Source organism: Ammodytes marinus (genome assembly GCF_949987685.1).
Source record: "Ammodytes marinus genome assembly, chromosome: 4".
NCBI classification, from domain to species: domain Eukaryota; kingdom Metazoa; phylum Chordata; class Actinopteri; order Uranoscopiformes; family Ammodytidae; genus Ammodytes; species Ammodytes marinus.
This window is the reverse complement of record NC_137233.1, coordinates 27,905,867-27,930,021: the sequence shown is the minus strand read 5'-3', so window position 1 is coordinate 27,930,021 and position 24,155 is coordinate 27,905,867. Positions and strand designations below refer to the sequence as shown.

Genomic DNA, 24,155 nt, shown 5'->3' with positions numbered 1-24,155 from the left:
TTTTGGTTATTTTTCAACCCTTGGCCTGAATCCAACCGGTATTACATAAATATACAATGACCACATACTATTTGAATGTACTTAATGACCCTAATTTAATGGTAAATTGGAAGACAGGTTTATGGAATCTCATGGAAATCCTCACACCCTGCTTAAGGAAACTCAAGACCTTCCCTAAATATTTGTATTCCTCCCTTCAGGAAGAGTGAATGATTTAGACAGCTGTGGAGAATCTTTGAGGCGACTGGAAATGGCAATTAGAAGCCTTTAATTGATGCGATTATTTCATCAGAATGTGCAGAAAGAGAGAGACATCTGTACAATGATTGGGGATGATTGCAATGGCACTTAATTGATTCCCAGAGGGAAAAATCATGTGGAAGCTGTTTTTTTCTTAAAAGTCTTCAAATTCAAGTCACTCCTGCCATACAATCCACGTATTACAGTCCTCTCTGAAAATACTGTATAGATCAGTTTAGAACTCACTTAATGATGTGCTGAATGCCACAGAGACAATTGTTCTTTTTAAATGAGTAACAAGTCTTAACATTCATGACTTAATATTGGAAGACATTGTTTTTTTTTAATTCAACTTTAATTTGAATCAAATTAACACTAATACCAAATATGTCTCATGAATTGTTATGCAATTGATATAGGAATTATGCAAGCCAATAAGTACAAAGTTAATAAAAAAAAAGCAGGCTCCACTTACTAAGCCACATCTCTTGTCCTATAATCTAAACTCACCACACCTGTGATCGACAAATGTACAAATTAATTTTTTCCCCACGTTTTCCATTTATTTATTACAATTAATTCATTGTTATCCATCACTTTTCCATGTGTCAGCAACTCCTTTTTTCCATTTAAAACAAGTCCAGTATGCGACTATTCTTTCAAAACCTGAATAGTCCTGAAGGTGGGGTGGGGGGGAGGGATGGGCGGTTGCTTCCAAAATAAAAAGGACAGATTTGTAGGAGGAAAGGATGGAGGAAGTGATATCCTCCCCAGGAGACTCTTCCCTGTGGAGTTTTCTTTCATAAGCTATGTGAGATTATTGTGTGTCTGCGTCCCGTCCTTTCTCCTGTTCTTGAGCTTCCAGGCCTCGTCTCCTTATTTTCTCTCTATTCTATGTCCTCTGCATCGTCTCCGTCCATTAGCAAAGCGGCGTACTTACTGGCTGAGCTGAACTTCTGCAAAAAAGGCAAAACAAAACAGGACTTGGATCAGTAGAGTAGCTTTGGCTGTTAAACAAATGTAGTGTACACACACACACACACACACACACACACAAGACAAGAATCTCTCAAGGAGAATGAAACAACATTAGGGGTTATTGTTTTATGACTGATAGGCAGAGCAAAAATACGAGGGGGTAGGGTGGGGGCATTGGTAAAACAACTTAACACTTTAGGGGGAAACCTCTAAATGAAGATTAATTTGGGTGAGAGCAAAGTCTGACTGAACCTTGGCAGTGGAGGACTTACGGGGGTTGGGGTTTCTTCAAATTTCTTTGGCTCTGGGGGTGGTCTGGAGTCTCGGTCTCTTCTGTTATCCTTTCTACAATCCGAATGAACACCGAGGTTAAACTCTATCGGCAGAGCTCAGCCGTTAACCCTTGCAGTGAAACCTCAAACACACACACAAACAGCTAAAAAGACAAACTAAATGCAGCACAAAAGATGCTCATGTTCATCATCTTAAAATTAACATCTATGCTGCTTGGCACCAAGTTCACACAGTGCTCAGTCTTCATATTCAGAAGAAAAAAACAAAACAATTCAGAAATGTTCCAAATTTCCAGTTGTAATGCATCTGGTTTGTTAATTATTTAGCATTGCAAATTGATCATTTCCTGTGCCACAATGTAACCATTTGGTGCAGAAAAGATATAGTATTAAATGAGCACACCAGAAATCCTGGTTTCCTTGTGTTCTTAGTGTCCACAACACTAGGAACAATGGATGCATAATCAGCTGTGTAACTGAGCATAGGCCAGTCTTTACAGATGCCCAGTAAATGACCTGTCTCATTCAGAAGTTAGGAGTGGCTAGCTGTGGATGGCTGACCTGTCGGCCTCCTTTCTTCGGTCTCTGTTGGGACCCTCTCCTCTGCCCCGCCCTGCTCCAGGCCCCGCAGGCCCCCCTCGTGCCCGCGGGGGCCCCCGGTCCCGACGCACACCGTCAGCCCTGTTCTCATCTTCAAGGAGAAGCCAGACAGTTGAGTGAAGGGAGGTGGTCGGACTCTATAAAAGTAGACTACACTCACAACACACTGCAGCATAAACAGCCACTGGGTAGGATTCAAAAAGTGTTAATCGCTGGTCCAAGGCCAAATGAGGCGAGCACAAGCTGAACTTGTACAGTGGAACTCATTTCCTTCAAATTTGATATTGGTCACAGTTTTGCCAATGGTTTCCAAAACAATAAAAAATGCCCCATAATGATACAGCACTTAACTACAGTTAATGCAGGTTTTCAAATTTGGCCTGATTGCTCCAGTCTGCACCTGAAATTCACTTTCATCATTTGTATAACAATGTAGACATATTTAAGTGCTCCCCTTGTAATGTATTCACTCGCCACAGGAAGATGAGCTCATGACCTGCTCCCATCAGACACATTCTCACCTTTTGCCAAATGATACAGTTACTGTGAAAAGTATGGATAACAGCTGCTCTTACACTTCATGTAAGTAAGCTAGTCTTTATGGAATACACTGGAATTCTCTCATAAAACTCATGTAATGTCTTTGTACAATAAGGAATTGACTTCCTGTCTCTGTAGTGAAGTTTGAACCTTTATGGTCTTAACAGAGAATTGGAAACTCCAGATCCCCGTTTCATGCAAACCCCAGTCGCCTTTTCTGGAAAATTGAAACCCCTTTCATATCAGCATCTCAGAGTGACTGATTACAACAAAAAAATAATCTGATGGCGCAAATGGCCTTATTTTTAAATTAACTCACTTAAGTTGCCAAGCAAGTCACCCGTTAACAAGGTTAAATAACAAGAACACTGTAGATTGTGGAGCCCAGGCCAAATTGCAATTTCATGGTGTATGTGACATGTTGTGAGATGCCCCACTGATGATGAAACTTTACAGATGGCAGGGCCAGTTAGTCAGTGAATCAAATACTTAAATATCTTAATAAGTATTGGACTGCAATGAAATACTGTGCATGGACCCCAGGAGATGATTCTTGATGATGTGTGCAGAACATCGACCTATTTTGCCAAAATATCACAGGAACCCTAAAACTATTTAATGAATCAAATGCATCTGATGTTTAATACACTGCCATTGCAATGACACTACACTGCATGTTAATTGCATGGTAACATTCAATAGCTGTGGACATGCAGGCTAACATTAGCTTGTAGTTCAAAGAACATAAGAGCAAGCAAAAGCTGATGAAAGCCAAGCCTGGTCTGAAATATCCTTTTCATGAAGATATCATGGCCTTTTTGTTTACTTGTGTGCAATGTAACTTATTGTAACCTTTTACAGCATCACGTTGTTGCTAATGTGGTTGTTGACATTGAGTCTCGTTAATATTCTTGGTCTGTATTTCAGTTCATCGAGTCCTTTCTTAGTTGTGTGCCATAGCAACACTGAAGTTTGGTTTGGTAAAATCCCCATAGTGTTTAGCACTCATCAGTAGGTCTTACCTTTTCCAGATCCTATTTCATCTGCAGAACTTGGGGAGCTGGAGAAAAACAAAAACAAACAAACAAACAGGGAAATGTTCATTTTTAAAACATGCAAGAAAGTTTTACATTTCTCCAAGCTTTTGATAGCCAATTCAATCACTTGTATTTAATGATTTTTTTTCTGCAGTTTGTTCCAGAAAAGGACCCTTAACATACAGAAAAATCTCACTCATGTTCTCACCTGAGCTTGGGAGGAGCTGAACCACTTGGCGAGATGGGAGAGACTGGAGGCCGGCTATCACCATCGCTAGAGCCCGTGCTGACTGCACTTCTCTTGGCCCAGGCATTCTCCTTGGGAGGAGGTGCAGGCATCACCTTCAGAGGCTCCTTGGTGGAGCTGAGAGAGGGGGGCAGCGGGGAGGTTCCAGGAGAAGATGGCTCACTTTCTTTGCCACTGAAAACTTCATTCTCTCCAGAGCGCTCGTTACGGGACCCTGAGTGGTATAAATAAATAAATAAATAAATAAATAAATAATGGACCATGTTTTTTCTTACTGCTTTGCATCACTGTGTGGATTACTTTAACTTTTATTCCCAGTGACGAAGGCAGCAGCAATAAGTCAGGTATTCATAAAGAAAAATATGATTTCTGTTTCATGGTACAGACTAGAGACTCAAGCTTTGATGATTTACAGGTCCTATGACAGAAATTCTGAATCCGCTGAAGGTTTTAGACACAAAAAAGGGTCACATGGTAGACCAGAAGGGAAGATCCTTGAAGGCATGCTCTAATAAAATTAAATTCAACAGTATCTCACCTCTTCCAGAAGAAGTGCTCCCATGCTGTGAAGACTCACTTTTAGTGCGAGTTCGCTCAATTATAGGTTCTTCATTGCGCCAACTTGGGTCCCTGAAAACATCAGGAAAAGCTTATACAGGCCTGCAAACTCCAATGGTATAATAAAGGCTACCGTTCTGAGAATAAGATTGAACTTTGCACTGAAATTTAAGCAGTACGTTTATACTTCATAATTTCGATAATTGTTGCCTTATGATATTAATTAAGGTAATTTTCTAGACCTACATTGCTCAAACAAATAAAGGGAAAACGTAATCGTCACATTATGTGTACCACCAAGTCAGTTAAATTTCAGTGATAATTATCTGTGCATTTAGGAAGCACAAGGGACTGTGAATCAATTCAACTGCTTTGGTGCAAATTAAATCGACAGATGTAATGAAAAGGCAAAACCCAGACAAGCACCAAAAAGGGAATGGTTTTGCATGTGGTGGCCACAGACAAGTGTTTACTCCTTATCCTTCCTGACTGATTCTGGTCTAGTTTTGTGTTCTAATAGTGTGACCCTGGGTTCCTCATGGTGCAGGACAATGCCTGGCTTCATGTTGCCAGTGTGTAGGCAATACCTCTTTTTTTTTTCTTTTAAATCGGTGTGTTTTTGAATTCAGTCCTATTGATTTTGGTTTCAATTGACTGTTGTTACGTCATTTTTTAATCTTAACTCATTATAGAATGTACGTCAGTAAAGATTTTCAACTTAAAAATGTGTTTATCAAGATCCGATGTGTGATTAAAGTGTTCCCTTAATTGTTTTGAGCAGTGGTACATGAATCATGAAGATTTGGGGTTTGCAGCAAAGTTTCTGATAAAATCTTTCTGAAATATATCTATTTAATATATTTTGCATAAACATGAACTGTACTTTGATGATATGAATGTAAATTGAGTGGACAGCCGTGTCACACCCTTACCTGTCTCTCTGCATCTTTCGGTCAGGTCCCCGGCCGTCTTCCAGCTGCCTCTGCAGCCTCTCTTCCTCTTTCTTTAGCCTCTCCTCCACCTCCCTCTCCTTGGCCGCTGTGTCAACTGGCTTGGCCGCTCCAAAGATGGAGGAAGATCTGCTGCCGGAGCTTGGAGGAGCAGCTGGGGGAGCACTAACACTGCTGGCTCCACCACCACCACCACCACCACCACCTCCACTACTAGCTTCCTCCTCCTTGGGCGTACTACGAGGCTTGAGGACCAACCTGGGTCTCTCGGTAGTACCTCCTGGCAGGAGAGAACAGAAAAAGGATAATGCTGATATGAAGTGGAGTGGCTATCTGAAGATGGTGTAAGCGATCAAACTCACACAGAAAAACAAACAAGCTTAATTTAAAAAAAATCTCACCAAATTTACATTATTTTAATTGAATTTCTGGAAATATAGGTGACCAAAATCACTGCTTAATGTAAGTGTACACAGAAACAAAGACTCAAATGAAGGGATTCCTAGCAGTATTAATATATTGAACTCACCTCTCTCCTCACGCTTCTCATCCCGTCTACCATCGCGGTCACCATAACGATCGCGGTCTCGGTCGCCATAACGATCCCGGTCCCGGTCCCCAAAGGCGCCCCCGCCTCCGCCTCCATAGCGATCACTGCTACCTCGATTGTCATCATTATCACGGCGGAAGCCAGTGCCAAAGGCCCGACGACCTCCACTTCCACCACCAGCGTCGAAACCTAGGATTATAGCAGGAGAGGAGATAACAGTTATAAGAGGTAGAAAAAAAGAGCATTGTCAAAGCATTGTAAGCCAATGATTTTATTAGGATGGGTGTCACATGCATCAATGAAAGTCTGGCTAACAATGGGCTTGTTGAATTCAGCTGGGGGATATTATGATTATGATCCCAAACATCAGAGCAGAGAGACCCACCTCCTCGATCAAAGTCTCTGCGGTCCCTGTCGTCGTAGCGATCCCTGAAACGGTCTCTCCCTCCATCATTGTCCCGCCGTGGCCCGCGATCCGACTCATAACGGTCACGTGATCCTACAGGAATTGTTATAGAATTACATAGTTTTAACTGGGTTCTGAGTGTACATCAAATAGAGTCTGGAAGGAATCTCCCAATCAATAAGTAACTAAATAAATAGAAAGATATTGCTTTTCTTTTTAGCATGTTTTACAATTAATAAGCTTAGCATTATAGCAAAACTGAAGCTGTGAACATATCTATTTAGCAAAGCAAGGGAGTTTTGACACAAGCTTGCTTTATATATATTATTTTCCTAGAACATAGTAGAGGTAGATTGAATAATGGGCTGATTAATGGCATTTTGAGATAGCTCAGAAGGCCAATAAAGGCATCTCGTCAGTGTCACTGCTGCAGAGAAATACTTGGCTTGTCTTTTTTTCTTTTTTAATAATCACAGACAGCTGGACAGAAATACAGATGTCCCCTATGGCAACACCAGGGAAGGCAGAGTGCAGCAGAAAATGCTAATATTTAATTTAAGTATTTTTCCGTGTCTTCACTTATTTAATCGATGTTCCTTTAAGTTCAATTTAGTTTCTCATCAGCATTATATTTCTGCCATCGGCCGCCCTGCTCTCGTAATATCGGCATCGGCCTTCTACCAAAAGTGCTAACAGACTTATCCTAGTATGAAAATGTGAAAGAGGTACGAGTGTTGAAAATGATCAATAAAGCCATGGCCGACTCACTCTCTCCAAAGGCATCGTCTCTCTTGGGAGGTCCGTCATCACCGGCATCTGCCGCGGCCCGAGGAGCCCTCCAGTCAATCATGTCTGTCTTGTCAGGACCCATGTCACTCATCCTGTCTCGGCCCATCCTGTCTCGACTCATCATTCCACCGTCTCTCTCTGACGGGTGAAGAAAAAGAGTAAGGAAATGTTAGGTTTAATGATATGGAATAATGACATCATTCCATTTGCTAAATGACTATAGCCAAAGTCCCAGCAAAAATAAATAAAACAACAACGTACCTTTGTCATTAGACTGGTCTGCGATATCCACTCGGATCCTTCGGTTTCCTAAGTTCTGTTGGCATGAACAGATGGGAGGGGACAAATAGTGACTATCCCATACACATTCTAATTAAAGAAAGAAACTAAATTCTGGATATCTTTGTTATTTTGTGCAATAATAATCCAAGATTTTAAAGTGTGAAAGCACTAATGAGAAAGTCACATACTTGTGTTATTTCAGTGCCGTGCGGTGTTAAAATAGAAAAACAAAAACATGAAACCAAGTTCTTTTTACATGATCTTACCTCCTCATTGAGACTAAGTGCCCTCATGAGGGAATCAATATCATCAAATTCAGCGTAGCCGAAGCCCTTCAGCCTCTCTGGGTTGCTGGGCTCTCGAGGCAGACGCACCGCACTGATCTGGAGAGGAAGATAGTCACCAAACGCATGAAACAATGCACTGACCACGCTACCATTCATTGACTTAGGATGTGGCTATTTCAAGTACTTGGTACCACTCTGCCGGAGCTGACCAGGCAGAGGCAGTAATGAGGACGTTATAGAATAATGTTTTACCAAAAAGGTAAGAATGTGTTTCAGAGTAGTTTAAAAGGGATGTTGTTTCATAACACTCAAACTGTTTTGCTGTTACTAAAAAGGGACACTTGACTTTTAATAGCTCTGTTAACACTAAAATATTGTTCAATAGAAACAAAAGGGAAAAAAACAAGGTAGACCTGTGTCGTCCTCTTCTTTATTACAAAACAAATCCAGTGGACCTGCAAAGTGTAAACTTCAGCAATCCCTAAAGCAGCCCGTCAGTTTGGACTATAACTTCAGAAATAAATATTTAAATTACAGTGATTGAAAATAATAACTAGATTGACAACATGTGTGGGTTTATAGCAGCTGTAAAGCACAATAAAGACTGCAACTGAAAGTCACTGGAAAGTGTTTTTCTGCTTTGCAAAACAAAAAGCAGGGTAATAGCTATAAACACTAAGTGCAACTTGTGACATGCCCTACACATATGTGTATTTGCTGGGTACACTTACTGCCAAGCCACGGAAGAAATCTTTGATGGACTCCTCAGAGACGTCATAAGGCAGGTTGCCCAGGAAGGCCGTGTAAGGCGGGCTACGGGGCAGTCGGGACCTGTCCACATCGGGTTCACGAGCTGAGCGAGGCGCTGTGGGCAGGATGGATCGGTCAATCCTCTCCTCCTCCGTGTGCCATGAAGTCGAGACTGGAGAGACGAGAAGAGAGAATTTTAAACGTTTCTGAGTAATAATTTTTTTTTTTCTTCTTCTTTATTAAGACAGATTTCTTTGGAGAGAGAGTTGAAATGGGGCATAGAGGGGAGGACATACAGAGAACCGACCACGGGTCAGATTCGCATCAGGTCTGCTGCGATGAGGACTGTGCCTCTAAGGGACGCTCTACACCACGAGGGCCCCCTTGATACTTTCTTTTGAGTTCTTCTATTCTGACACTTCTAAAAACAAAAATGGTTGCACGGACAGTGTCGGACACGGACACAGTAGTCAGTGTACAGCTTGTATAACTGTACATTTACTGTCCCCTCAAAATAACTCAACACACAGCCATTAATGTCTAAACTACTGGCATCAAAAGTGAGTACACCCCTAAGTGAAAATGTCCAAATTGGGCCCAAAGTGTCAATATTTTGTGTGGCCACCATTATTTTACAGCACTGCCTTAACCCTCTTGGGCATGGAGTTCACCAGAGCTTCACAGGTTGCCACTGGAATCCTCTTCCACTCATTCATGACAACATCACGGAGCTGGTAGATATTAGAGAACTTGCGCTCCTCCACCTTCCGTTTGAGGATGCCCCAAAGATGCTCAATAGGATTTAGGTCTGGAGACATGCTTAGCCAGTCCATCACCTTTACCCTCAGCTTCTTTAGCTAGGCAGTGGTCGTTGGAGGTGTGTTTGGGGTCGTTATCATGTTGCAATACTGCCCTGCGGCCCGGTTTACGAAGGGAAGGGATCATGTTCTGCTTCAGTATGGCACATTACGTGTTGGCATTCAGTGAACTGTAGCTCCCTAGTTCTGGCAGCACTCATGCAGCCCCAGACCATGACACTCCGACCACCATGCTTGACTGTAGGCAAGACACACTTGTCTTTGTACTCACCTGGTTGCCGCCCCACACTCTCAACACCATCTGAACCAAATGGGTTTATCTTGGTCTCATCAGACCACAGGACATGGTTGCAGTAATCCATGTCCGTAGTCTGCTTGTCTTCAGCAAACTGTTTGTGGGCTTTCTTATGCATCATCTTTAGAAGAGGCTTCCTTCTGGGACGACAGCCATGCAGACCAGTATGATGCAGTGTGCAACGTATGGTTTGAGCACTGACAAGCTGACCCCCCACCACATCAAGACCTGCAGCAATGCTGGCAGTATTCATAGGTCTAACTTCCAAAGCCAACCTCCGGGTATGACGCTGAGCATGTGCACTCAACCTTCGTAAACTGGGCCGCAGGGCAGTATTGCAACATGATAACGAGCCTAAACACACCTCCAAACGACTTTTGCCTTGCCAAAGAAGCTGAGGGTAAAGGTGATGGACTGGCCAAGCATGTCTCCAGACCTAAACCCTATTGAGCATCTTTGGGGCATCCTCAAACGGAAGGTGGAGGAGCGCAAGTTCTCTAATATCCACCAGCTCCGTGACGTCAAGAAGAATGAGTGGAAGAGGATTCCAGTGGCAACCTGTGAAGCTCTGGTGAACTCCATGCCCAAGAGGGTTAAGGCAGTGCTGGAAAATAATGGTGGCCACACAAAATATTGACACATTGGGCCTAATTTGGACATTTTCACTTAGGGGTGTACTTACTTTTGTTGTCAGCAGTTAAGACATTAGTAGCTGTGTGTCGAGTTATTTTGAGGGGACAGTGAATTTACACTGTTATACAAGCTGTACACTGACTACTTTATATTGTATCAAAGTGTCATTTCTTCAGTGTTGTCCCATGAAAATATATAATGAAATATTTGAAGAAATGTGAGGGGTGTACTCACTTTTGTGAGATATATTTGAAGAAATGTGAGGGGTGTACTCACTTTTGTGAGATACTGTATACAGTGGAGGAAATAAGTATTTGATCCCTCACCGATTTTGTAAGTTTGCCCACTTACAATGAAATGAGCGGTCTATCATTTTAATGCTAGGTTTATTTTAACAGTGGTAGACAGAATACCAAAAAGAAAATCCAGAAAATAACATTAAAAAAAAAGGTAGAAATTATTTTGCATTTCATTGAGTGAAATAAGTATTTGATCCCCTACCAACCATAAAGAATGCTGGCTCCCACAGATTAATCCTCGTGCTTTCCAAATCTCAACTAGTTTCCTGTATAAAACACACCTGTCTCAACTCGTTACCCGTGTAAAAGACACCTGTCTACAGACTCAATAAATCAAACTCCAACATCTCCATCATGGGCAAGACCAAATAGCCGTCTAAGGACATCAGGGAATAGACTACGAGACCATTGGCGAGAAACTGGGTGAGAAGGAGACAACTGTTGGTGCTAGGGTGACCAGATCCCAATTCACCAGATGTGGGACAAAGACTACGTTTGTGCGGGACAAAGTGCCGTTTTTTTTAGCAAAATAAACCCGTGTCACCACCGGTAATGCCAGAGACACGGCTTTCTATATTAAAAAACACTATCTTTAGATCAGCGCGCAGCAGTTAAGTTAGCTACTGTTAAACAAATAGAGCATTAAGGCTGCGGCTTCACATTAAAAGCATTTCACTGGCTTCACATTAGCATTTCACTTGACAACCGTGAGTTGGCTTTTATTTTGAAGTAACAGGAAGGTAAACACTGAAGCAGGCAGCACCTTCACAGAGCCCACTGAGCCCAGCAGCGCGAAACACACAAACGGAGACACACACACAGAGAGACAAACGGAGAGACGCACACCCACAGAAACTGAGACTGCCGTCTATCCTCACAGCTATCGGATAAATGCCAGATTATAAAACACGCATTTAAAAAGGGGGGCTCACTGTCAATAACAATGCGGGACAACGTCTCAATTAGCGGGACGTGTGAAAAGTAATGGGAATGCGTGACTGTCCCGCACAAAGCGGGACATCTGGTCACCCTAGTTGGTGCGATTATTCGAAAATGAAAGAAACACAAAATGACCATCAATCTCCCTTTGTCTTGGGCTCCATGCAATATCTCACGTTGTGGGGTATCAATGATCATGAGAAAGGTGAGGGATCAGCCCAGTTCTACACGGGAGGAGCTTGTTTATGATCCCAAGGCAGCTGGGACCAGTCACCAAGAAAACCATTGGTAACACACCATGCCGTAATGGATTGAAATCCAGTAGTGCCCGTAAGGTCCCCCTGCTCAAGAAGGGACATGTACAGAACCAGGGTTCAACATAACTTTTTTTTCCTACTGGCCCGCCGGGCCAGTGGATCCGAGTTTTACTGGCCCCTTGTATATTTTCACTGGCCCTGCACACACTTTTTTTTTCTTCATAATTTAGTGTCAATAATTATAATACCTGTATTAGAAAAATAAAGAAAGATAACCAGATCTAAAGGGAATATCTATACTGTAACAGTATAGATATTCCCTTTAGATTTGGTTATTTTTCTTTTAGTTAATTATATGAAATGTTGATATTGCTCATACACATAATATAAAACCAGGCAAACATATTGAATTAGAAGCCTACAACTGAAAGTATGTTGAAAGAGTCGGCCAGTATTTTAAAGTCCAGTAGTTTGAAGGTTGTTTTTATTCTTGAATTTGGGCAGTTTAATGAATAGTTCACCTGCAGAAGTCATGTTCAAACATAAAAAATAAATAAGAGATGAAGGTCTGATCATTCTTTGTGGTGTGGTAGGCTGTTTTTATTACTTTCTCTATATGCATTAGGGATGTGAATGTGTCGACCGAATGACCGGTTTTCCACTTTCGCTCAAGTTGACTTTAAAAATAGAAGAGAAATCCGAAAATCAGTGGGTTATGCCGTTTTTTTAATGGGAGATTTCACCGTGTATGTGAGTTCACGTCTGGTCGTGAGCGCGCTGCAGCAGTGTCACTTCTCCATGAAGTGTCAGCTTCACATATAAGAGTCCGGTGTGGGACCATTTTTTCAAACTATTGATAAAAAACAATGCAGTGCAAAATATGCAGCATAAGTTAAACGCTCGTCTAAGACTATGACGTTAAATCACCTTAGAAACACACAATGCCTTCGTCCGATCACAGCAGCGTTTCACCGTGTGATCTCGCCAGCGAGTGAGCCGCCGCGCAGATGAACTGTGGTTTGTGGCTAAAATAATAACCGGGGATATTCTCCCCGTTAGCGATTTCAATGGGAAAGACTTCCGCGATCTGATTGAATGTCTCGAGCCTGAAAACACAGTGCCAAACTGCGCGACTATAGGAACTGTACAGTGAGCGGAGTCCCTCCGTTCGTTTCTGTCTACAACCGACACAATCACCGGAGACGCATTCACAGCGTTTAAATAAAGCCTCTCATTTGTATTACCATTGGGGCTTGGATGCAAATATTGTAACATTACGGCGGCAGATAAAGGAAAAGCGCAGTTATCATTTTCTGCGCCTCAACCTCTGCTGTGGGAAGAAAGAAAGGGGGCAGAGTAAGTCGATTGATTTGTCGACTCGCAGGCGGACGGTAGGCAGCTCTGCCAACGGTGCCTGTCAAAACGCCCACGCATCGGTTGTCCACTGGCCTTTCATTAAAAAATATATTTTATATTAGGTTTATTATATTGAGTCTTAAATAAACACTGCTTTCATTACGACTCAGAACGCGCATTTCAATGAACCATGATGTAGTCTACAAAAAGATACTGAACTGTGATTGGCCAGTCACTGGCCCGGGCGGGACAGTGACTGGCCAATCAACTTGCCCTGCATATGCTTTTACTGGCCCCGGGCCATCGGGCTATACGTTATGTCGAACCCTGCAGAACCGTCTGAAGTTTGCCAATGAACACCTGAATGACTCAGAGAATGCTTGGGGGAAGGTGATGTGGTCAAATTAGAACAAAATCAAGTTCTTTAGTATCATAGTGACTCGCCATGCTTGGAGGAAGAGGAATTCTGACTATGACCCCAAGAACATCATCCCCACAGTCAAGCATGGAGGTTGAAGCATTATGCTTTGGGGGTGTTTCTCTTCTAAGGGGACAGGTGGACTTCACTGCATCGAGGGAACTACGGATGGGGCCATGTACCATGAAATACTGGGTGACAACCTCTTTCTCTCAGCCAGGTCCGTAAAAATGGGTCGTGGATGGGTCTTCCAGCACGTCAATGACCCTAAAAATACAGCAAAGGCAACAAAGGAGTGGCTCAAGAAGAAGCACATTAAGGTCATGGAGTGGCCTAGCCAGTCTCCGGACCTTAATCCAATAGATCTGTGGAGGGGACTGAAGCTCAAGCGACAGCCTCGAAACCTTAAAGATTAGGAGAGGATCTGCAGAGGAGTGGTCCAAATATCCTCCTGAGATGTGTGCAAACCTGGTCATCAACTACAAGACACGTCTGACCTCTGTACTTGCCAACAAGGGTTTCTCCACCAAGTACTAAGCAATGTTTTGATAGGGGATCAAATACTTATTTCACTCAATGAAATGCAAGATAATTTCTATCTTTTTTTATGTGATTTTCTGGATTTTCTTTTTGATATTCTGTCTATCACTGTTAAAATAAATCTAGCATTAAAATTATAGGCCGCTCATTTCATTGTAAGTGGGCAAACTTACAAAATCAGTGAGGGATCAAATACTTATTTCCTCCACTGTATATATATTATCGTGTTTCAGAATTTGTGTGGTTCAGAAACACATTCTGTACTTAATGTCCTGTCTGTAACAGCCTTGTATGTTTGTTGTATAATGTTGATGTTGTAACAGGTCTCTTGAGAATGAGACGCCATGTCTAAAATTAGATTACCTGTATAAATAAAAAGGTAACATAAAATGTCAAATTAAATTAAACAAACTTACAAAAACATGCGTGCAAATCATGCCACAAAGGAAAACGGGCAAGGAGCATGACCATCTATGTCTAGAGAGCAATAGTTCATAGCTGAACAACCATTAAATTGGTTTGATCAACCTTATACTAGTTGTTGATATGCAGTGTATTATGCTGTTTTGGTTATTGTTTTAACATCTTTGGCCTCAATCCACAGTATCAAACTGCCACTTAATATTTAAAACATCAATACCAATGAATGTCTACAAGTAGATTAGTGGATTCCTTTCTATACGAGTGCAGTGGTAGGTTTACAGTTTACAAATGTGGCCCAGTATAAAAGAAAACTCAACTTTCACATTGCAAAACACAGAGCTGTATAATAAAAAGCTGCAGTAAGGTGGGATTTTCACAGCACAGGAGCCATGCCTCATTATTTTTTCCTTCCAGTTTTTCATTTGTTTAACAACAGATTTTGCGGTGTGCAATCTGCCACACGGGCAAACTATTGTTCATGCGAAAGTTCGATGTTGGCGCTACCCCAGCAGAGAGCCCAGAGGCGCACAGCCGTCAAAGTATAAATAAGGCTGAAAACTGCATTGTTGAAAGCATTTTCCTTTTTCCAGACTCAACCAAAAGAAATCCCAAACAAGATACAGATAATATTAATTTCACTATTTTTAGAAGGAGAAATGCGAGAGATAGAGGGTAGGTCAGTTAACAACATTGTGTGAGCGTTTGGCTGGGTCCTCACCATCACCGTCCAGGTCGTCAGTCTCGTCGGCCCAGCTGGTGGACTTTACCGGGTAGCTGGGGGGCGCGTTGCCGCTGCCTCCTTTGTCCTCTGCTAAGAAGTCAGTCAGAGTCAGGGTCTTCCCCTTCTTATTCTTCTTCTTAGCTACACGGGGGACAAAAACAGACCATAGAAGTCAGCCAGGGATTGTCTGTCAAGGAAGTCTATATAGTATTTATCTACACCAACACCACAATTTTCTGTGAAACGTTAAGTAATTGCATCCATGATATAGTTATACAATGAACCTTACTGTGATACATTAACACATTTGTTAGAAAAACAGATGACTCAAATAACTGAGTCAGGGAACTAAAGCTGATGTTACAGAGGGTGACGCATACAAATGGGATAATTGGGGTCAAAACAATGATTTTCAGCCCGGCGTCACCGTTTTGTATTCAGAATATTTACTTTTTTAGTATTTTGATCTCCTCATTGTGAAATATTGCAAAATGGTCATTAAATTAGTGAAACTCTGCACCACTGCAAGATGCATTCTTTAAAATAAGTCACAGACACAACAACCGTCTTTGACAACAGGTTTACACAAGACATGTATGTGTGTGTGTGTTTATGTGGACAGCTGCATCTGTGGCGCAGACAAACGCTATCTGTATGAGATGTTGTCCAGCCAAGCCAGATAAGGGGCAATGTGGGGATGGGCAATGTGCCAGTGATACCAACAACACTGACTTACTTTCCTATTGAAAGTAAACACACAGGGAGTGGTCTGTCTGTCCAACTGTCACAGTGGAGCTGGCACTGCAGGTTAGAACCAGCTCGCTTCTATTTGATCAGCTCCAGGAGCAATGTTGTTCAAACCACAAGGCCAAAACAGTGACATCACAAACACACACAGCTCATATCATAGAACAGGTCTAGTTTGTTTTGGTCTGAGGCAGAAAAGAGAGGGAGCGACAAAGCTGCCTGTGAGCTTTATTGTGAAAACCCTAGCTGTCAGGACATTCTTTACACACATACAAAACCTGCACAAATACAGAGAGCAACACAGACGGTGTGTACTACTCTCCCCAGTGCATAAAGCGAAGTCATTGTTTACAGTTCACAGGCCCGACTGACTGGCTTCTTTCTTTATCCTCTTATACCAAACTTAAATATATCGTCTGTTAATTAGCTCTCTCGGCGCTCCGCAAAAATGGGATATTAGCAAGCTAGGTGCTGCGCAATGTTAACTTTGGGCAGCCCTGACTTCTTGCTAAAGCTACAACAGCAAAACAGCTACGAGGGCTAACAGTTTTCTGCTGGGCTATACACGCAGGTAGCTGGCTTCCTATCTACGTGGTTCGATTTTATGCCTATGCGGGCTTGCAGCAGAGCAGAGGACTGCTGACGGGGGAAGTATCCCTGCTTAGCTTGCTAGGCTTTAGGGCCTAGCTAGCGTACGTCGTAGCGCCAGGATCCAAGTGCGCCATCATCGGAACAGGACTTGGGCGGACGAATGGGACGGCTAAAAGTTGTTAAGCTGTCAGAGACTTGTTATGGATGCGAGTTTAGCGAGCCCAGCTGGCCCGTTTCATCAGACACCGATACCATGGAGCCCGGCTGCACACGTGGGGAGACTCCTCGGGCTGCCGGGACCTCTCGGCCCAACCCCTCCTCCACGAGACGCGCTTGCGCCCGATGCTTTTCTACTGTGTGAGCGCCACAGCGAGCCCCGCTACGGCCATACAATGTGCCAGCTCGGCAAGCCGTCAGGAACATTTCACAACATGTCACACAGCTTCCAGTACATGTTGCACCGTGTATATTCAAAAGAGGACAGCCCGAAGACCGCAATAGCAATTTCCACAGGGCAAGACCGCATGTAATCTTTTCAGAATGTGCAAGTCGTTCATTCGACTTCCTTCAGCAGTTACGTCTTTACAGGGCCAAAACAATCGACGAAGCTATTTATTCACGCGGGACAACGAAGCCAATCAATCACACGAGGCTTTAACAGTCCGGAAACTTCGCGCGTTATATTAAATCGACGTTAAATCGTCTGAAATCCCCCTTTACCGACCAAGATCTTTCACCCTCATAAACCTCACCTGACGCCGCCATGTTGGAGAGCGAGTTCGTTGTAGTCCCCGGATGAAGGCGTCATAGGTTTATTGTCGGGAGCGCGCTTCGCCGTTCACGAACCTTCCTCCTTCCTTCTTTGCTCACGTTTACTCAGGCTCACCCCCACGTCTGCACCACAGCTAGGCTGCCATGATAACAGTTCCTCTATCCACTGTAAGTTTTATAAATATTATAAATATTTCTCAGTTATCCCACAAATGAACGGTGCAATTGTGAACACTTAGCCTAGTTAATCCCCACAAGAAGAAGTTATAATTCAAGGTAGGCCTACTATCACAATTCAAATAGGCAAGTGTATAATCGCTTGAAAATAAAAGTTGTTATTAGGCTACCTACCTTAACATTAACCTTTTATATCTACATAGGATAGGAGCAATGTATGTTGCACCGCCATGTTTAGAACAGATAGGACAAACTTAACCGTAATAGACCTGTTTGAAAACGAAGAAGAAGTGCTATAGAATAAATAACTAAATAGGCTACATCGATGTTACCTCATCACTTGATATTGTTGCTGGAAAGACTTGAGACAGTTGTGGATGATGCCATCTTAACTATAGTTTCTTGCCCTTGAAGGCCATCGTATATTCGGTAAATTCTCCGAAAATGAGGGAGTGTTGCCATCCATAATCTCCACTAGATGGCTTAATACACACTACTTCTAATTAAAGTGTGTGCAGCATTTTAGTGTTGTAGCAGCTAAAAGTGCTCTATTGTTGTAACTTTATATAGGCATATGTTGCTGTCAATACATCATATTTTATAAGTTCACGTTTCTTCTGCATTTTTCAGATTGATGTAGTGGAATGAAATAATACAAATGTCCCCAATATAAGTAGCCTAGCACAACATGGAAATACACAGGTAGGCTAACTGAAAAGCTTAGCAGTACTTGAGTAGGCGATTTAGTTAATTTCCTCCAATAAATAGCCTAAGTATACAGGCTATGTTTAGGTACTTGTGCATGCTGGATGTTTTTTTTTACATGTCTGAATAAGAATAGGATTAAAAGGAAAACAATACTCTTGTTGAGTTTATGAGACTATTCAGAGACTATCTAGGTTTTCACTGTATTTCAAATGAGCATATTCTTCACATCATAAACCTAGTACAGCAAAGCTAAAAACAAGAGGAGTTGAGTTAAAACCAATCCAGTTCTGAAAGGCCAGTTAGTATTGTACAGTTGTCATTCAACAAGAAACATGGCTCCGTTTGCTACCACGTTAACATAACTAACAGATGTATGAGGTGATAATATTTCTTACAGTTTCCTGGCGTGTTTTAAAGTTCTTCCTCCCCCTAGTGGCCAAACAGGAATTAAGGGTTTAGGTATGAGGTGTACATGGACCACTCTAGAAACAGCTATATTATAGGCCTACAGTATTATTATGTAATTATATAATATATATTTTTTTTAAATTGAGCCAGCTATAAAATCATGTCATTTTTCAACAATTCCTTGTTTTGTTTCTGGTGTTGAGTGCAATTCATATGACAACAACTTATCAAAAAACACAACTAGCATATTTTTACAAAATGTCACAGTAAAAGGTCACAAATGCACATGATCCATGACTGTGGGTCGAAGTGATTTTATTCATTTGTATTTGGTCGTCAGGTCAGGCAATGCTTGCTTTTGAAATAACTGCCTGTTCTACTGACTAGTGGTCAAATGCCTTTTTCAGAATTGACCATAGTATATGGTCTTGTTTTAAAAGTGACTTTAGTTGATTGGACCAGCAAGGACTGTCTTTTCCTTTTTTATGGATAGTTGTGGGATGTTCTTCTTTCATTGTTGGGATGCTCCCAGATTCTTTGTTCCAAATTACATGTCCGCCAGCTCTTCCAGTGCATCCTGGAGCCTGCACAAAACACAAATGAAACAGTTTGACTTTGGAAATATTCATGTTGACTTGGTCATGTGAACTGACTGGAACTCCGGCGTGACTACATGATGCAGTGAAACTTGCCCATGCAAACCATGATAACAATTGATTTTGGTATTCACCTCCACCACCACCATCATGTCACGATCTGCTCCATTTTAACTCTTACTTGAAGTCTTCACCGTCCAGCAGACTCTTATAAGTGTGGATCTCGGCCTCCAGTTTCATCTTCATGTTGAGCAGCACCTCGTACTCTTGGGTCTGTTGCTGGATGTTTGCACGCAAATTGGTCAGCTCCCCCTCCAGACGGACAGTAAGGTCATTGTACTTCTCCATTTCCATGTTGTTTCGTTGCTCTGTGTTGTGTAATGTGTCTTCCAAGGAGCCTTTCTGATAAAGCATTGAAAAGGAGGATTCAAAAGATTGATTTTGGAAAGCCAACCTCGTTTAGGAAACCATTTGATAGCCTACTCAGTGAGTGTCATATAACGGTCATTGTATTTCAAAGAAGACTCGCATGTTAGACAATCTTGAATGAAAGGAATAAGAACCAAAACAGAACATAAAACACATGTTTGTGAAATGCATGCTTACTAAGCTCTGTTGGGACGAAAGTTCAATTTCCAAGGTCTGTATTTGTCTGGACAGGTCACCACTCTCCATTTGGGCACCCTGGAGAGCTTCTGTGTTCTGTGATACCTGCACCTGCACTTCCGAAATCTGAAATGGGGAAGGGTGTTAGCCATCAAACAAGAACAGAGCAATTCTAGTTCCTCCCTGTTAACACTGCATCACCTGATTTTCATGCCATCTCTTCAGGTCATCTGCATTCTTCACGGCAATCTTCTCATAGGCGCTCCTCATTTCCCCCATGACCAGGGCCAGGTCCTGACCTTTGGGAGCGTCTACGTCCACCTGCACACCCCCCTGGGAAATCTGACTCCTCATCTCCATCACCTCCTAATAGTGCCAAAAGAAAAGAGAGACATGTAGCAAAAACATTCAGGCTGCTCCATGATATATAAATATATATATTAAAATAAATGTGATGTATTATCTGGATACACAGTTAACTCACATTCTCATGGTTCTTCTTCAGGAAAGCGAGCTCCTCCTTCACAGATTCAATCTCACTCTCGATGTTCATCCTGGTCATGTTGGTGTCATCTATGACTCTTCTCAGCCCTCCAATGTCGGCCTCCACAGACTGGCGGATTGCCAACTCATTGTCAAACCTGTAGGAAGTGCCAACACACAATCAGTTGAAATCTAATTTGATCAGATATTCTAGATGTTAGACCACACTTCCTGTACCAACTCTGCAAAGTCTTGCAATTTCAACACCAAAGCACGTCAGACTTTGTACAGGATGTGGAAAGTGAGTTTAGATGTGCCTCATTCATTTAAATAAAATCAAATGACATACTTGACTTTGAAGTCGTCAGCAGCAAGGCGGGCGTTGTCGATCTGGAGCACAAAACGAGAGTTCTCCGCAACCTTATCGAAGATCTGGAAAGAAGAATAAAAATAATTCATGACAAAATGGCTTTTATTAGTTAACATGTTTTCCCTCATTGTTTAACCAGAAGCTTTTTTTATTCAATGCATAACATTTTGCTCGGCTCCAACCAGTGTGTGCTTTGAGATAGCAATGTTCTACACAGCTGCATAATTCAACACATGATTTGAATCAACATTTCCCTTATGTAACAATAAAAGCCCCAGAGTCAGATTACACGCTGGAGCCACAACATTTTTGAATCAGTAGTAACATTCTGAGAAACAAGGAACCACAAAACTGAAGAGCAGGAAGAGGGTGGATGTTACCTTGCCAACAGAATCTGTTTTTTTCAGCATTTTTGGGAAAAAAAAGGGTTTCCTGTGTGAGTAAGTCATGCAGGGAATTTTTTTTCTTCCCTCTAGTTTCCACCCAGCTGCATCGCCTCGGCCTCTCATTCTCTTTGTATGTATCATTGTATGAGTTTACGAGTGCAGGCCTTTCCACATCACTTGCATGAGTGTGTTTGTGAGTTTGAACGATCTTTTGTGTCTCGGAGCAAAAGGGGAAATACTTGTCCATTTATGTGTCCAGGGAAACAAAGCGCCACCGCCAGCGTGTCATTATAACAGATTGGAAGATTTGGAGCATGTAGAAGAATGTGACATTTGACTCTTCGGACTGGAGCCGATTGTTATACAACCAGTGCCCTCACACTGGCAATCCAAGATCCTTTGTATGTGTGGGTGTCATTACCACACATCTGTTTCACATTGAGGCCCCCCTACGCCGAAGAATGCTCATAGAACCCCCATGTAAACGCTGGACTTTTTGGGATTGCTTTTGTCTAGTAAAGGTTGCTTGAGAGCCTTTCAGTCTGTCTCTCTCGTGATGATACCCGCATGTTGGTGATTCACCAGAGGAAGTTCTGGTCAGCTTTTTTCACTAACAAATTTTATGGGGGAGGGTTGGAGCTTAGCAACCACACCCTTCATTCTCTTGCCAGTAATTTGATAACCTACAATGCAAATACTGCCTGTCTCTACATTACCATTATCAATTTTCATATTCAAAGTTAGGCATTAGATAAATAGTGAATACACTGACGAAACTTACAGGCACAAGTAGGTCTACATTTGAAACATAATAAGCGCACATGGTGGCACTCAGTCACACCCTAGAGGGTCACAACTTTTCATACTCAACTTCCACCTGTTAATTGAAACGATCAGCATGTATTGTCACACTTGCCTGTTGACGTAGGTCTTCAATGATGGGGTCATACTTGCTGTAGTCTTTGTGGTCGGGCCCCCCCTTCTCCAAAGCCTTCATGATCTTTGTCTCCAACTCCTGGTTGGCCTGTTCCAGATTCCTCACCGTCTCCAGGTAGTTGGCCAGGCGGTCGTTGAGATTCTGCATGGCTCCCTTCTCGTTGCCCATGATCATAGCACCGCCAGCACCACCGCTACTGGCCATGGATGCACCAGCCCCAGCACCACCAAAGCCTGATCCCATTCCACCACCCATTCCACTGCTTACCTTGAAGGCAGAGGAAGAATAGGTGAGGGGGGCACCAGATCGCAAGGAAGATGAGGAGGCAGAGGAAATGCGGTTCCCCCGTCCACTATCACCAGCGTACATGCTGGCAGCACGGTACTGGGGTGTGGAGCGGTTCATGGAGATGTGGGAAGAAGGCGTCTGATGCATTTGGGTTCTTGAGTAGCTCATTTTTGGAGAAGTTCAGGCACGACTAGGTGAGAAAAAGATGAGATGTGGAGACTCACTGCTGGCCGGCTTACAAAGTGACGCCGGCAGCGGGAAGTTGGGAACTTATACTCCAGCTTCTCCCCCTCTATCACAGCTGGTCTCTTTAGACCCTGCCCTCTTTCACATCGCCCCAGTTTTCGTTTCCTGCCCCCCCTCCTCCTCCTGCTCTCTCGTGCTCTCATTCACCCACATGTTTCCTTTTTTTAACCGACAGTGTTTTCTGTCTCCAAGGCAACGAGTGGCCTTTCTCTGTTTTGAGAAAAAACATTCACATTTGACTAACCAGAGCAAATCGGTTTACTTGAATGAATTATAGAGATCACGTAAAACACAGTTCACAACAAAGGAAAGAAAGCAGTAGACATGCATGCTTCAACAGTGAAGCTAGACTAAGTTAAAAACTAAAAGTTCTTGTCTTTTCAAAATGAGGTAAAAGCATGCAGCTAAATTCCTTTGGTTTGCCCATAAAAGGCAATTTGTCTAGCATTGGCTAAAGTTTATAGGGTTGTGGTCAGCCAGCCCAAAAATAAACAGATCTTTCCAGCCTTCTTATCAAGCCAAACCTGAAAGTGAGATATAGCAGCTACAGCACTGATTATTTCAGTTGTAAACTGGGGGTTTACAACTGGGGGGTTGCTGACAGGGGGTTGCTGATTCATACTCATAAAGTGCTAAATTAATGAGAAAAGAAGTATAAGTGAAAACTGAACATATCTACTGACAAACAGACAGAGGCTAACCGGTATTAACAATGAAACCTGCCATACTGTTATTGGAAACCCAAGGACACCCTATAGCTTCAAATACACCCAAAAGGCCTGGAGATAGGTGTATAATGAACAAAAGTAAGCCAATAGCCCATTGTTCAGAATAAAATCACAAGGAAAGAAAATATGACCTTGTTGCCTTATTATAACAATGTTCTGTTGAAGATTTTAAACAGTTATCTTTAAATCCTTACTAAGGGGGTGTGGTATCCTGTCGAGAGAACTTCCTTTAATTGCTTTTTTCTCCCAAAATAAAAGCTCAGCTCTGCACAGTACGTCCCAGGGCATATACTGTAGAATCACATTGCCACTGAGGAGGCAAACAACGTGTATAACCCTTGCTCAAGAACCTTTTTTCATCCATTACTATCAGGGGAGTCGGGAACAACAACCATGTTATTTTTACCTCCAGACTCAACAGCCTTCCAACATGAAGCATATCAAGTGGGAATGCCTCTCAGGGTAACTTCAGTACCATGGCAATGCATTAATGTCCCTACACTTCTACCACACTAGGGTTCTGGCCTGACCTCGGAAAGATTTATAGGTTTAACTGGGGCTAAGGTTGAGTTCACAAAGGATTTTCACACTGGGCCCCAGAGGACTGGATAACAAAAACTAAATGATTCCCCTCCAGGACAAACTGGCAAAGGCACAAACACCCTGAGCTTCATTCAACCTGGTTCTTTTCTTTCCATGGTCTTACATCACCTTTATGGTTGATCGAGTTTCAGTGTGTCTCACACTTTACACCAACCCCTCACTGTGCATTTATTTAGTAATCTCCTTTTATAATACACAATAAGGACAAAAACAGCATAGAGAATAGAAAAACGCAAAGAAGAAGCAAAGTAAAAACAGATGAGTCTGACTTGTAACGAGGGCATGTGCTTTTAAAGAGGAACCA

The 24,155-nt window shown here is 42.4% G+C and overlaps 2 protein-coding genes across 6 annotated transcripts; both read right to left on the bottom strand.

The window, feature by feature from the left end:
* Positions 1–243: 243 nt before the first annotated feature.
* eif4ba (eukaryotic translation initiation factor 4Ba) lies at positions 244–17,342 on the bottom strand. 4 transcript variants are annotated; one of them, XM_080025696.1, is made up of 15 exons: positions 17,297–17,342; positions 15,204–15,347; positions 8,489–8,679; positions 7,737–7,853; positions 7,450–7,504; positions 7,168–7,326; positions 6,379–6,492; positions 5,973–6,182; positions 5,426–5,723; positions 4,474–4,565; positions 3,897–4,149; positions 3,674–3,711; positions 2,073–2,202; positions 1,491–1,563; positions 244–1,196 (listed from the first exon to the last, which is right to left on the bottom strand). In XM_080025696.1, exons 1-15 carry the CDS (start codon positions 17,307–17,309, stop codon positions 1,128–1,130), a joined length of 1,956 nt encoding a protein of 651 aa, XP_079881822.1. In that variant the 5' UTR covers positions 17,310–17,342; the 3' UTR covers positions 244–1,127. The 4 variants fall into 4 exon arrangements, with proteins under 4 accessions (XP_079881822.1, XP_079881823.1, XP_079881825.1 ...); XM_080025697.1 differs by lacking the exon at positions 2,073–2,202; XM_080025699.1 differs by lacking the exons at positions 1,491–1,563; positions 2,073–2,202.
* Positions 17,343–18,906: 1,564 nt separating this feature from the next.
* LOC307249020 (keratin, type I cytoskeletal 18-like) lies at positions 18,907–22,524 on the bottom strand. Of its 2 annotated transcripts, none has more exons than XM_080025615.1 (7): positions 21,966–22,524; positions 20,643–20,725; positions 20,295–20,451; positions 20,012–20,176; positions 19,811–19,936; positions 19,339–19,606; positions 18,907–19,192 (listed from the first exon to the last, which is right to left on the bottom strand). In XM_080025615.1, exons 1-6 carry the CDS (start codon positions 22,440–22,442, stop codon positions 19,382–19,384), a joined length of 1,233 nt encoding a protein of 410 aa, XP_079881741.1. In that variant the 5' UTR covers positions 22,443–22,524; the 3' UTR covers positions 18,907–19,192; positions 19,339–19,381. The 2 variants fall into 2 exon arrangements, with proteins under 2 accessions (XP_079881741.1, XP_079881740.1); XM_080025614.1 differs by having other exon boundaries at positions 19,386–19,606.
* Positions 22,525–24,155: the final 1,631 nt, after the last annotated feature.

Excerpts from the sequence above, each read along its gene's own strand:
- eif4ba (XM_080025696.1), bottom strand. Across the intron at positions 6,493-7,167 it reads AGACGATGCCTTTGGAGAGA|GATCACGTGACCGTTATGAG; the intron begins GTGAGTCGGCCA and ends CAATTCCTGTAG. Across the intron at positions 6,183-6,378 it reads CAGAGACTTTGATCGAGGAG|GTTTCGACGCTGGTGGTGGA; the intron begins GTGGGTCTCTCT and ends CTATAATCCTAG.
- LOC307249020 (XM_080025614.1), bottom strand. The coding sequence starts at position 22,442 with ATGAGCTACTCAAGAACCCAAATGCATCAGACGCCTTCTTCCCACATC. Across the intron at positions 19,937-20,011 it reads AGAGATGGCATGAAAATCAG|ATTTCGGAAGTGCAGGTGCA; the intron begins GTGATGCAGTGT and ends TCCCCATTTCAG. Across the intron at positions 19,193-19,385 it reads CTGGACGGTGAAGACTTCAA|GCTCCAGGATGCACTGGAAG; the intron begins GTAAGAGTTAAA and ends TGTTTTGTGCAG.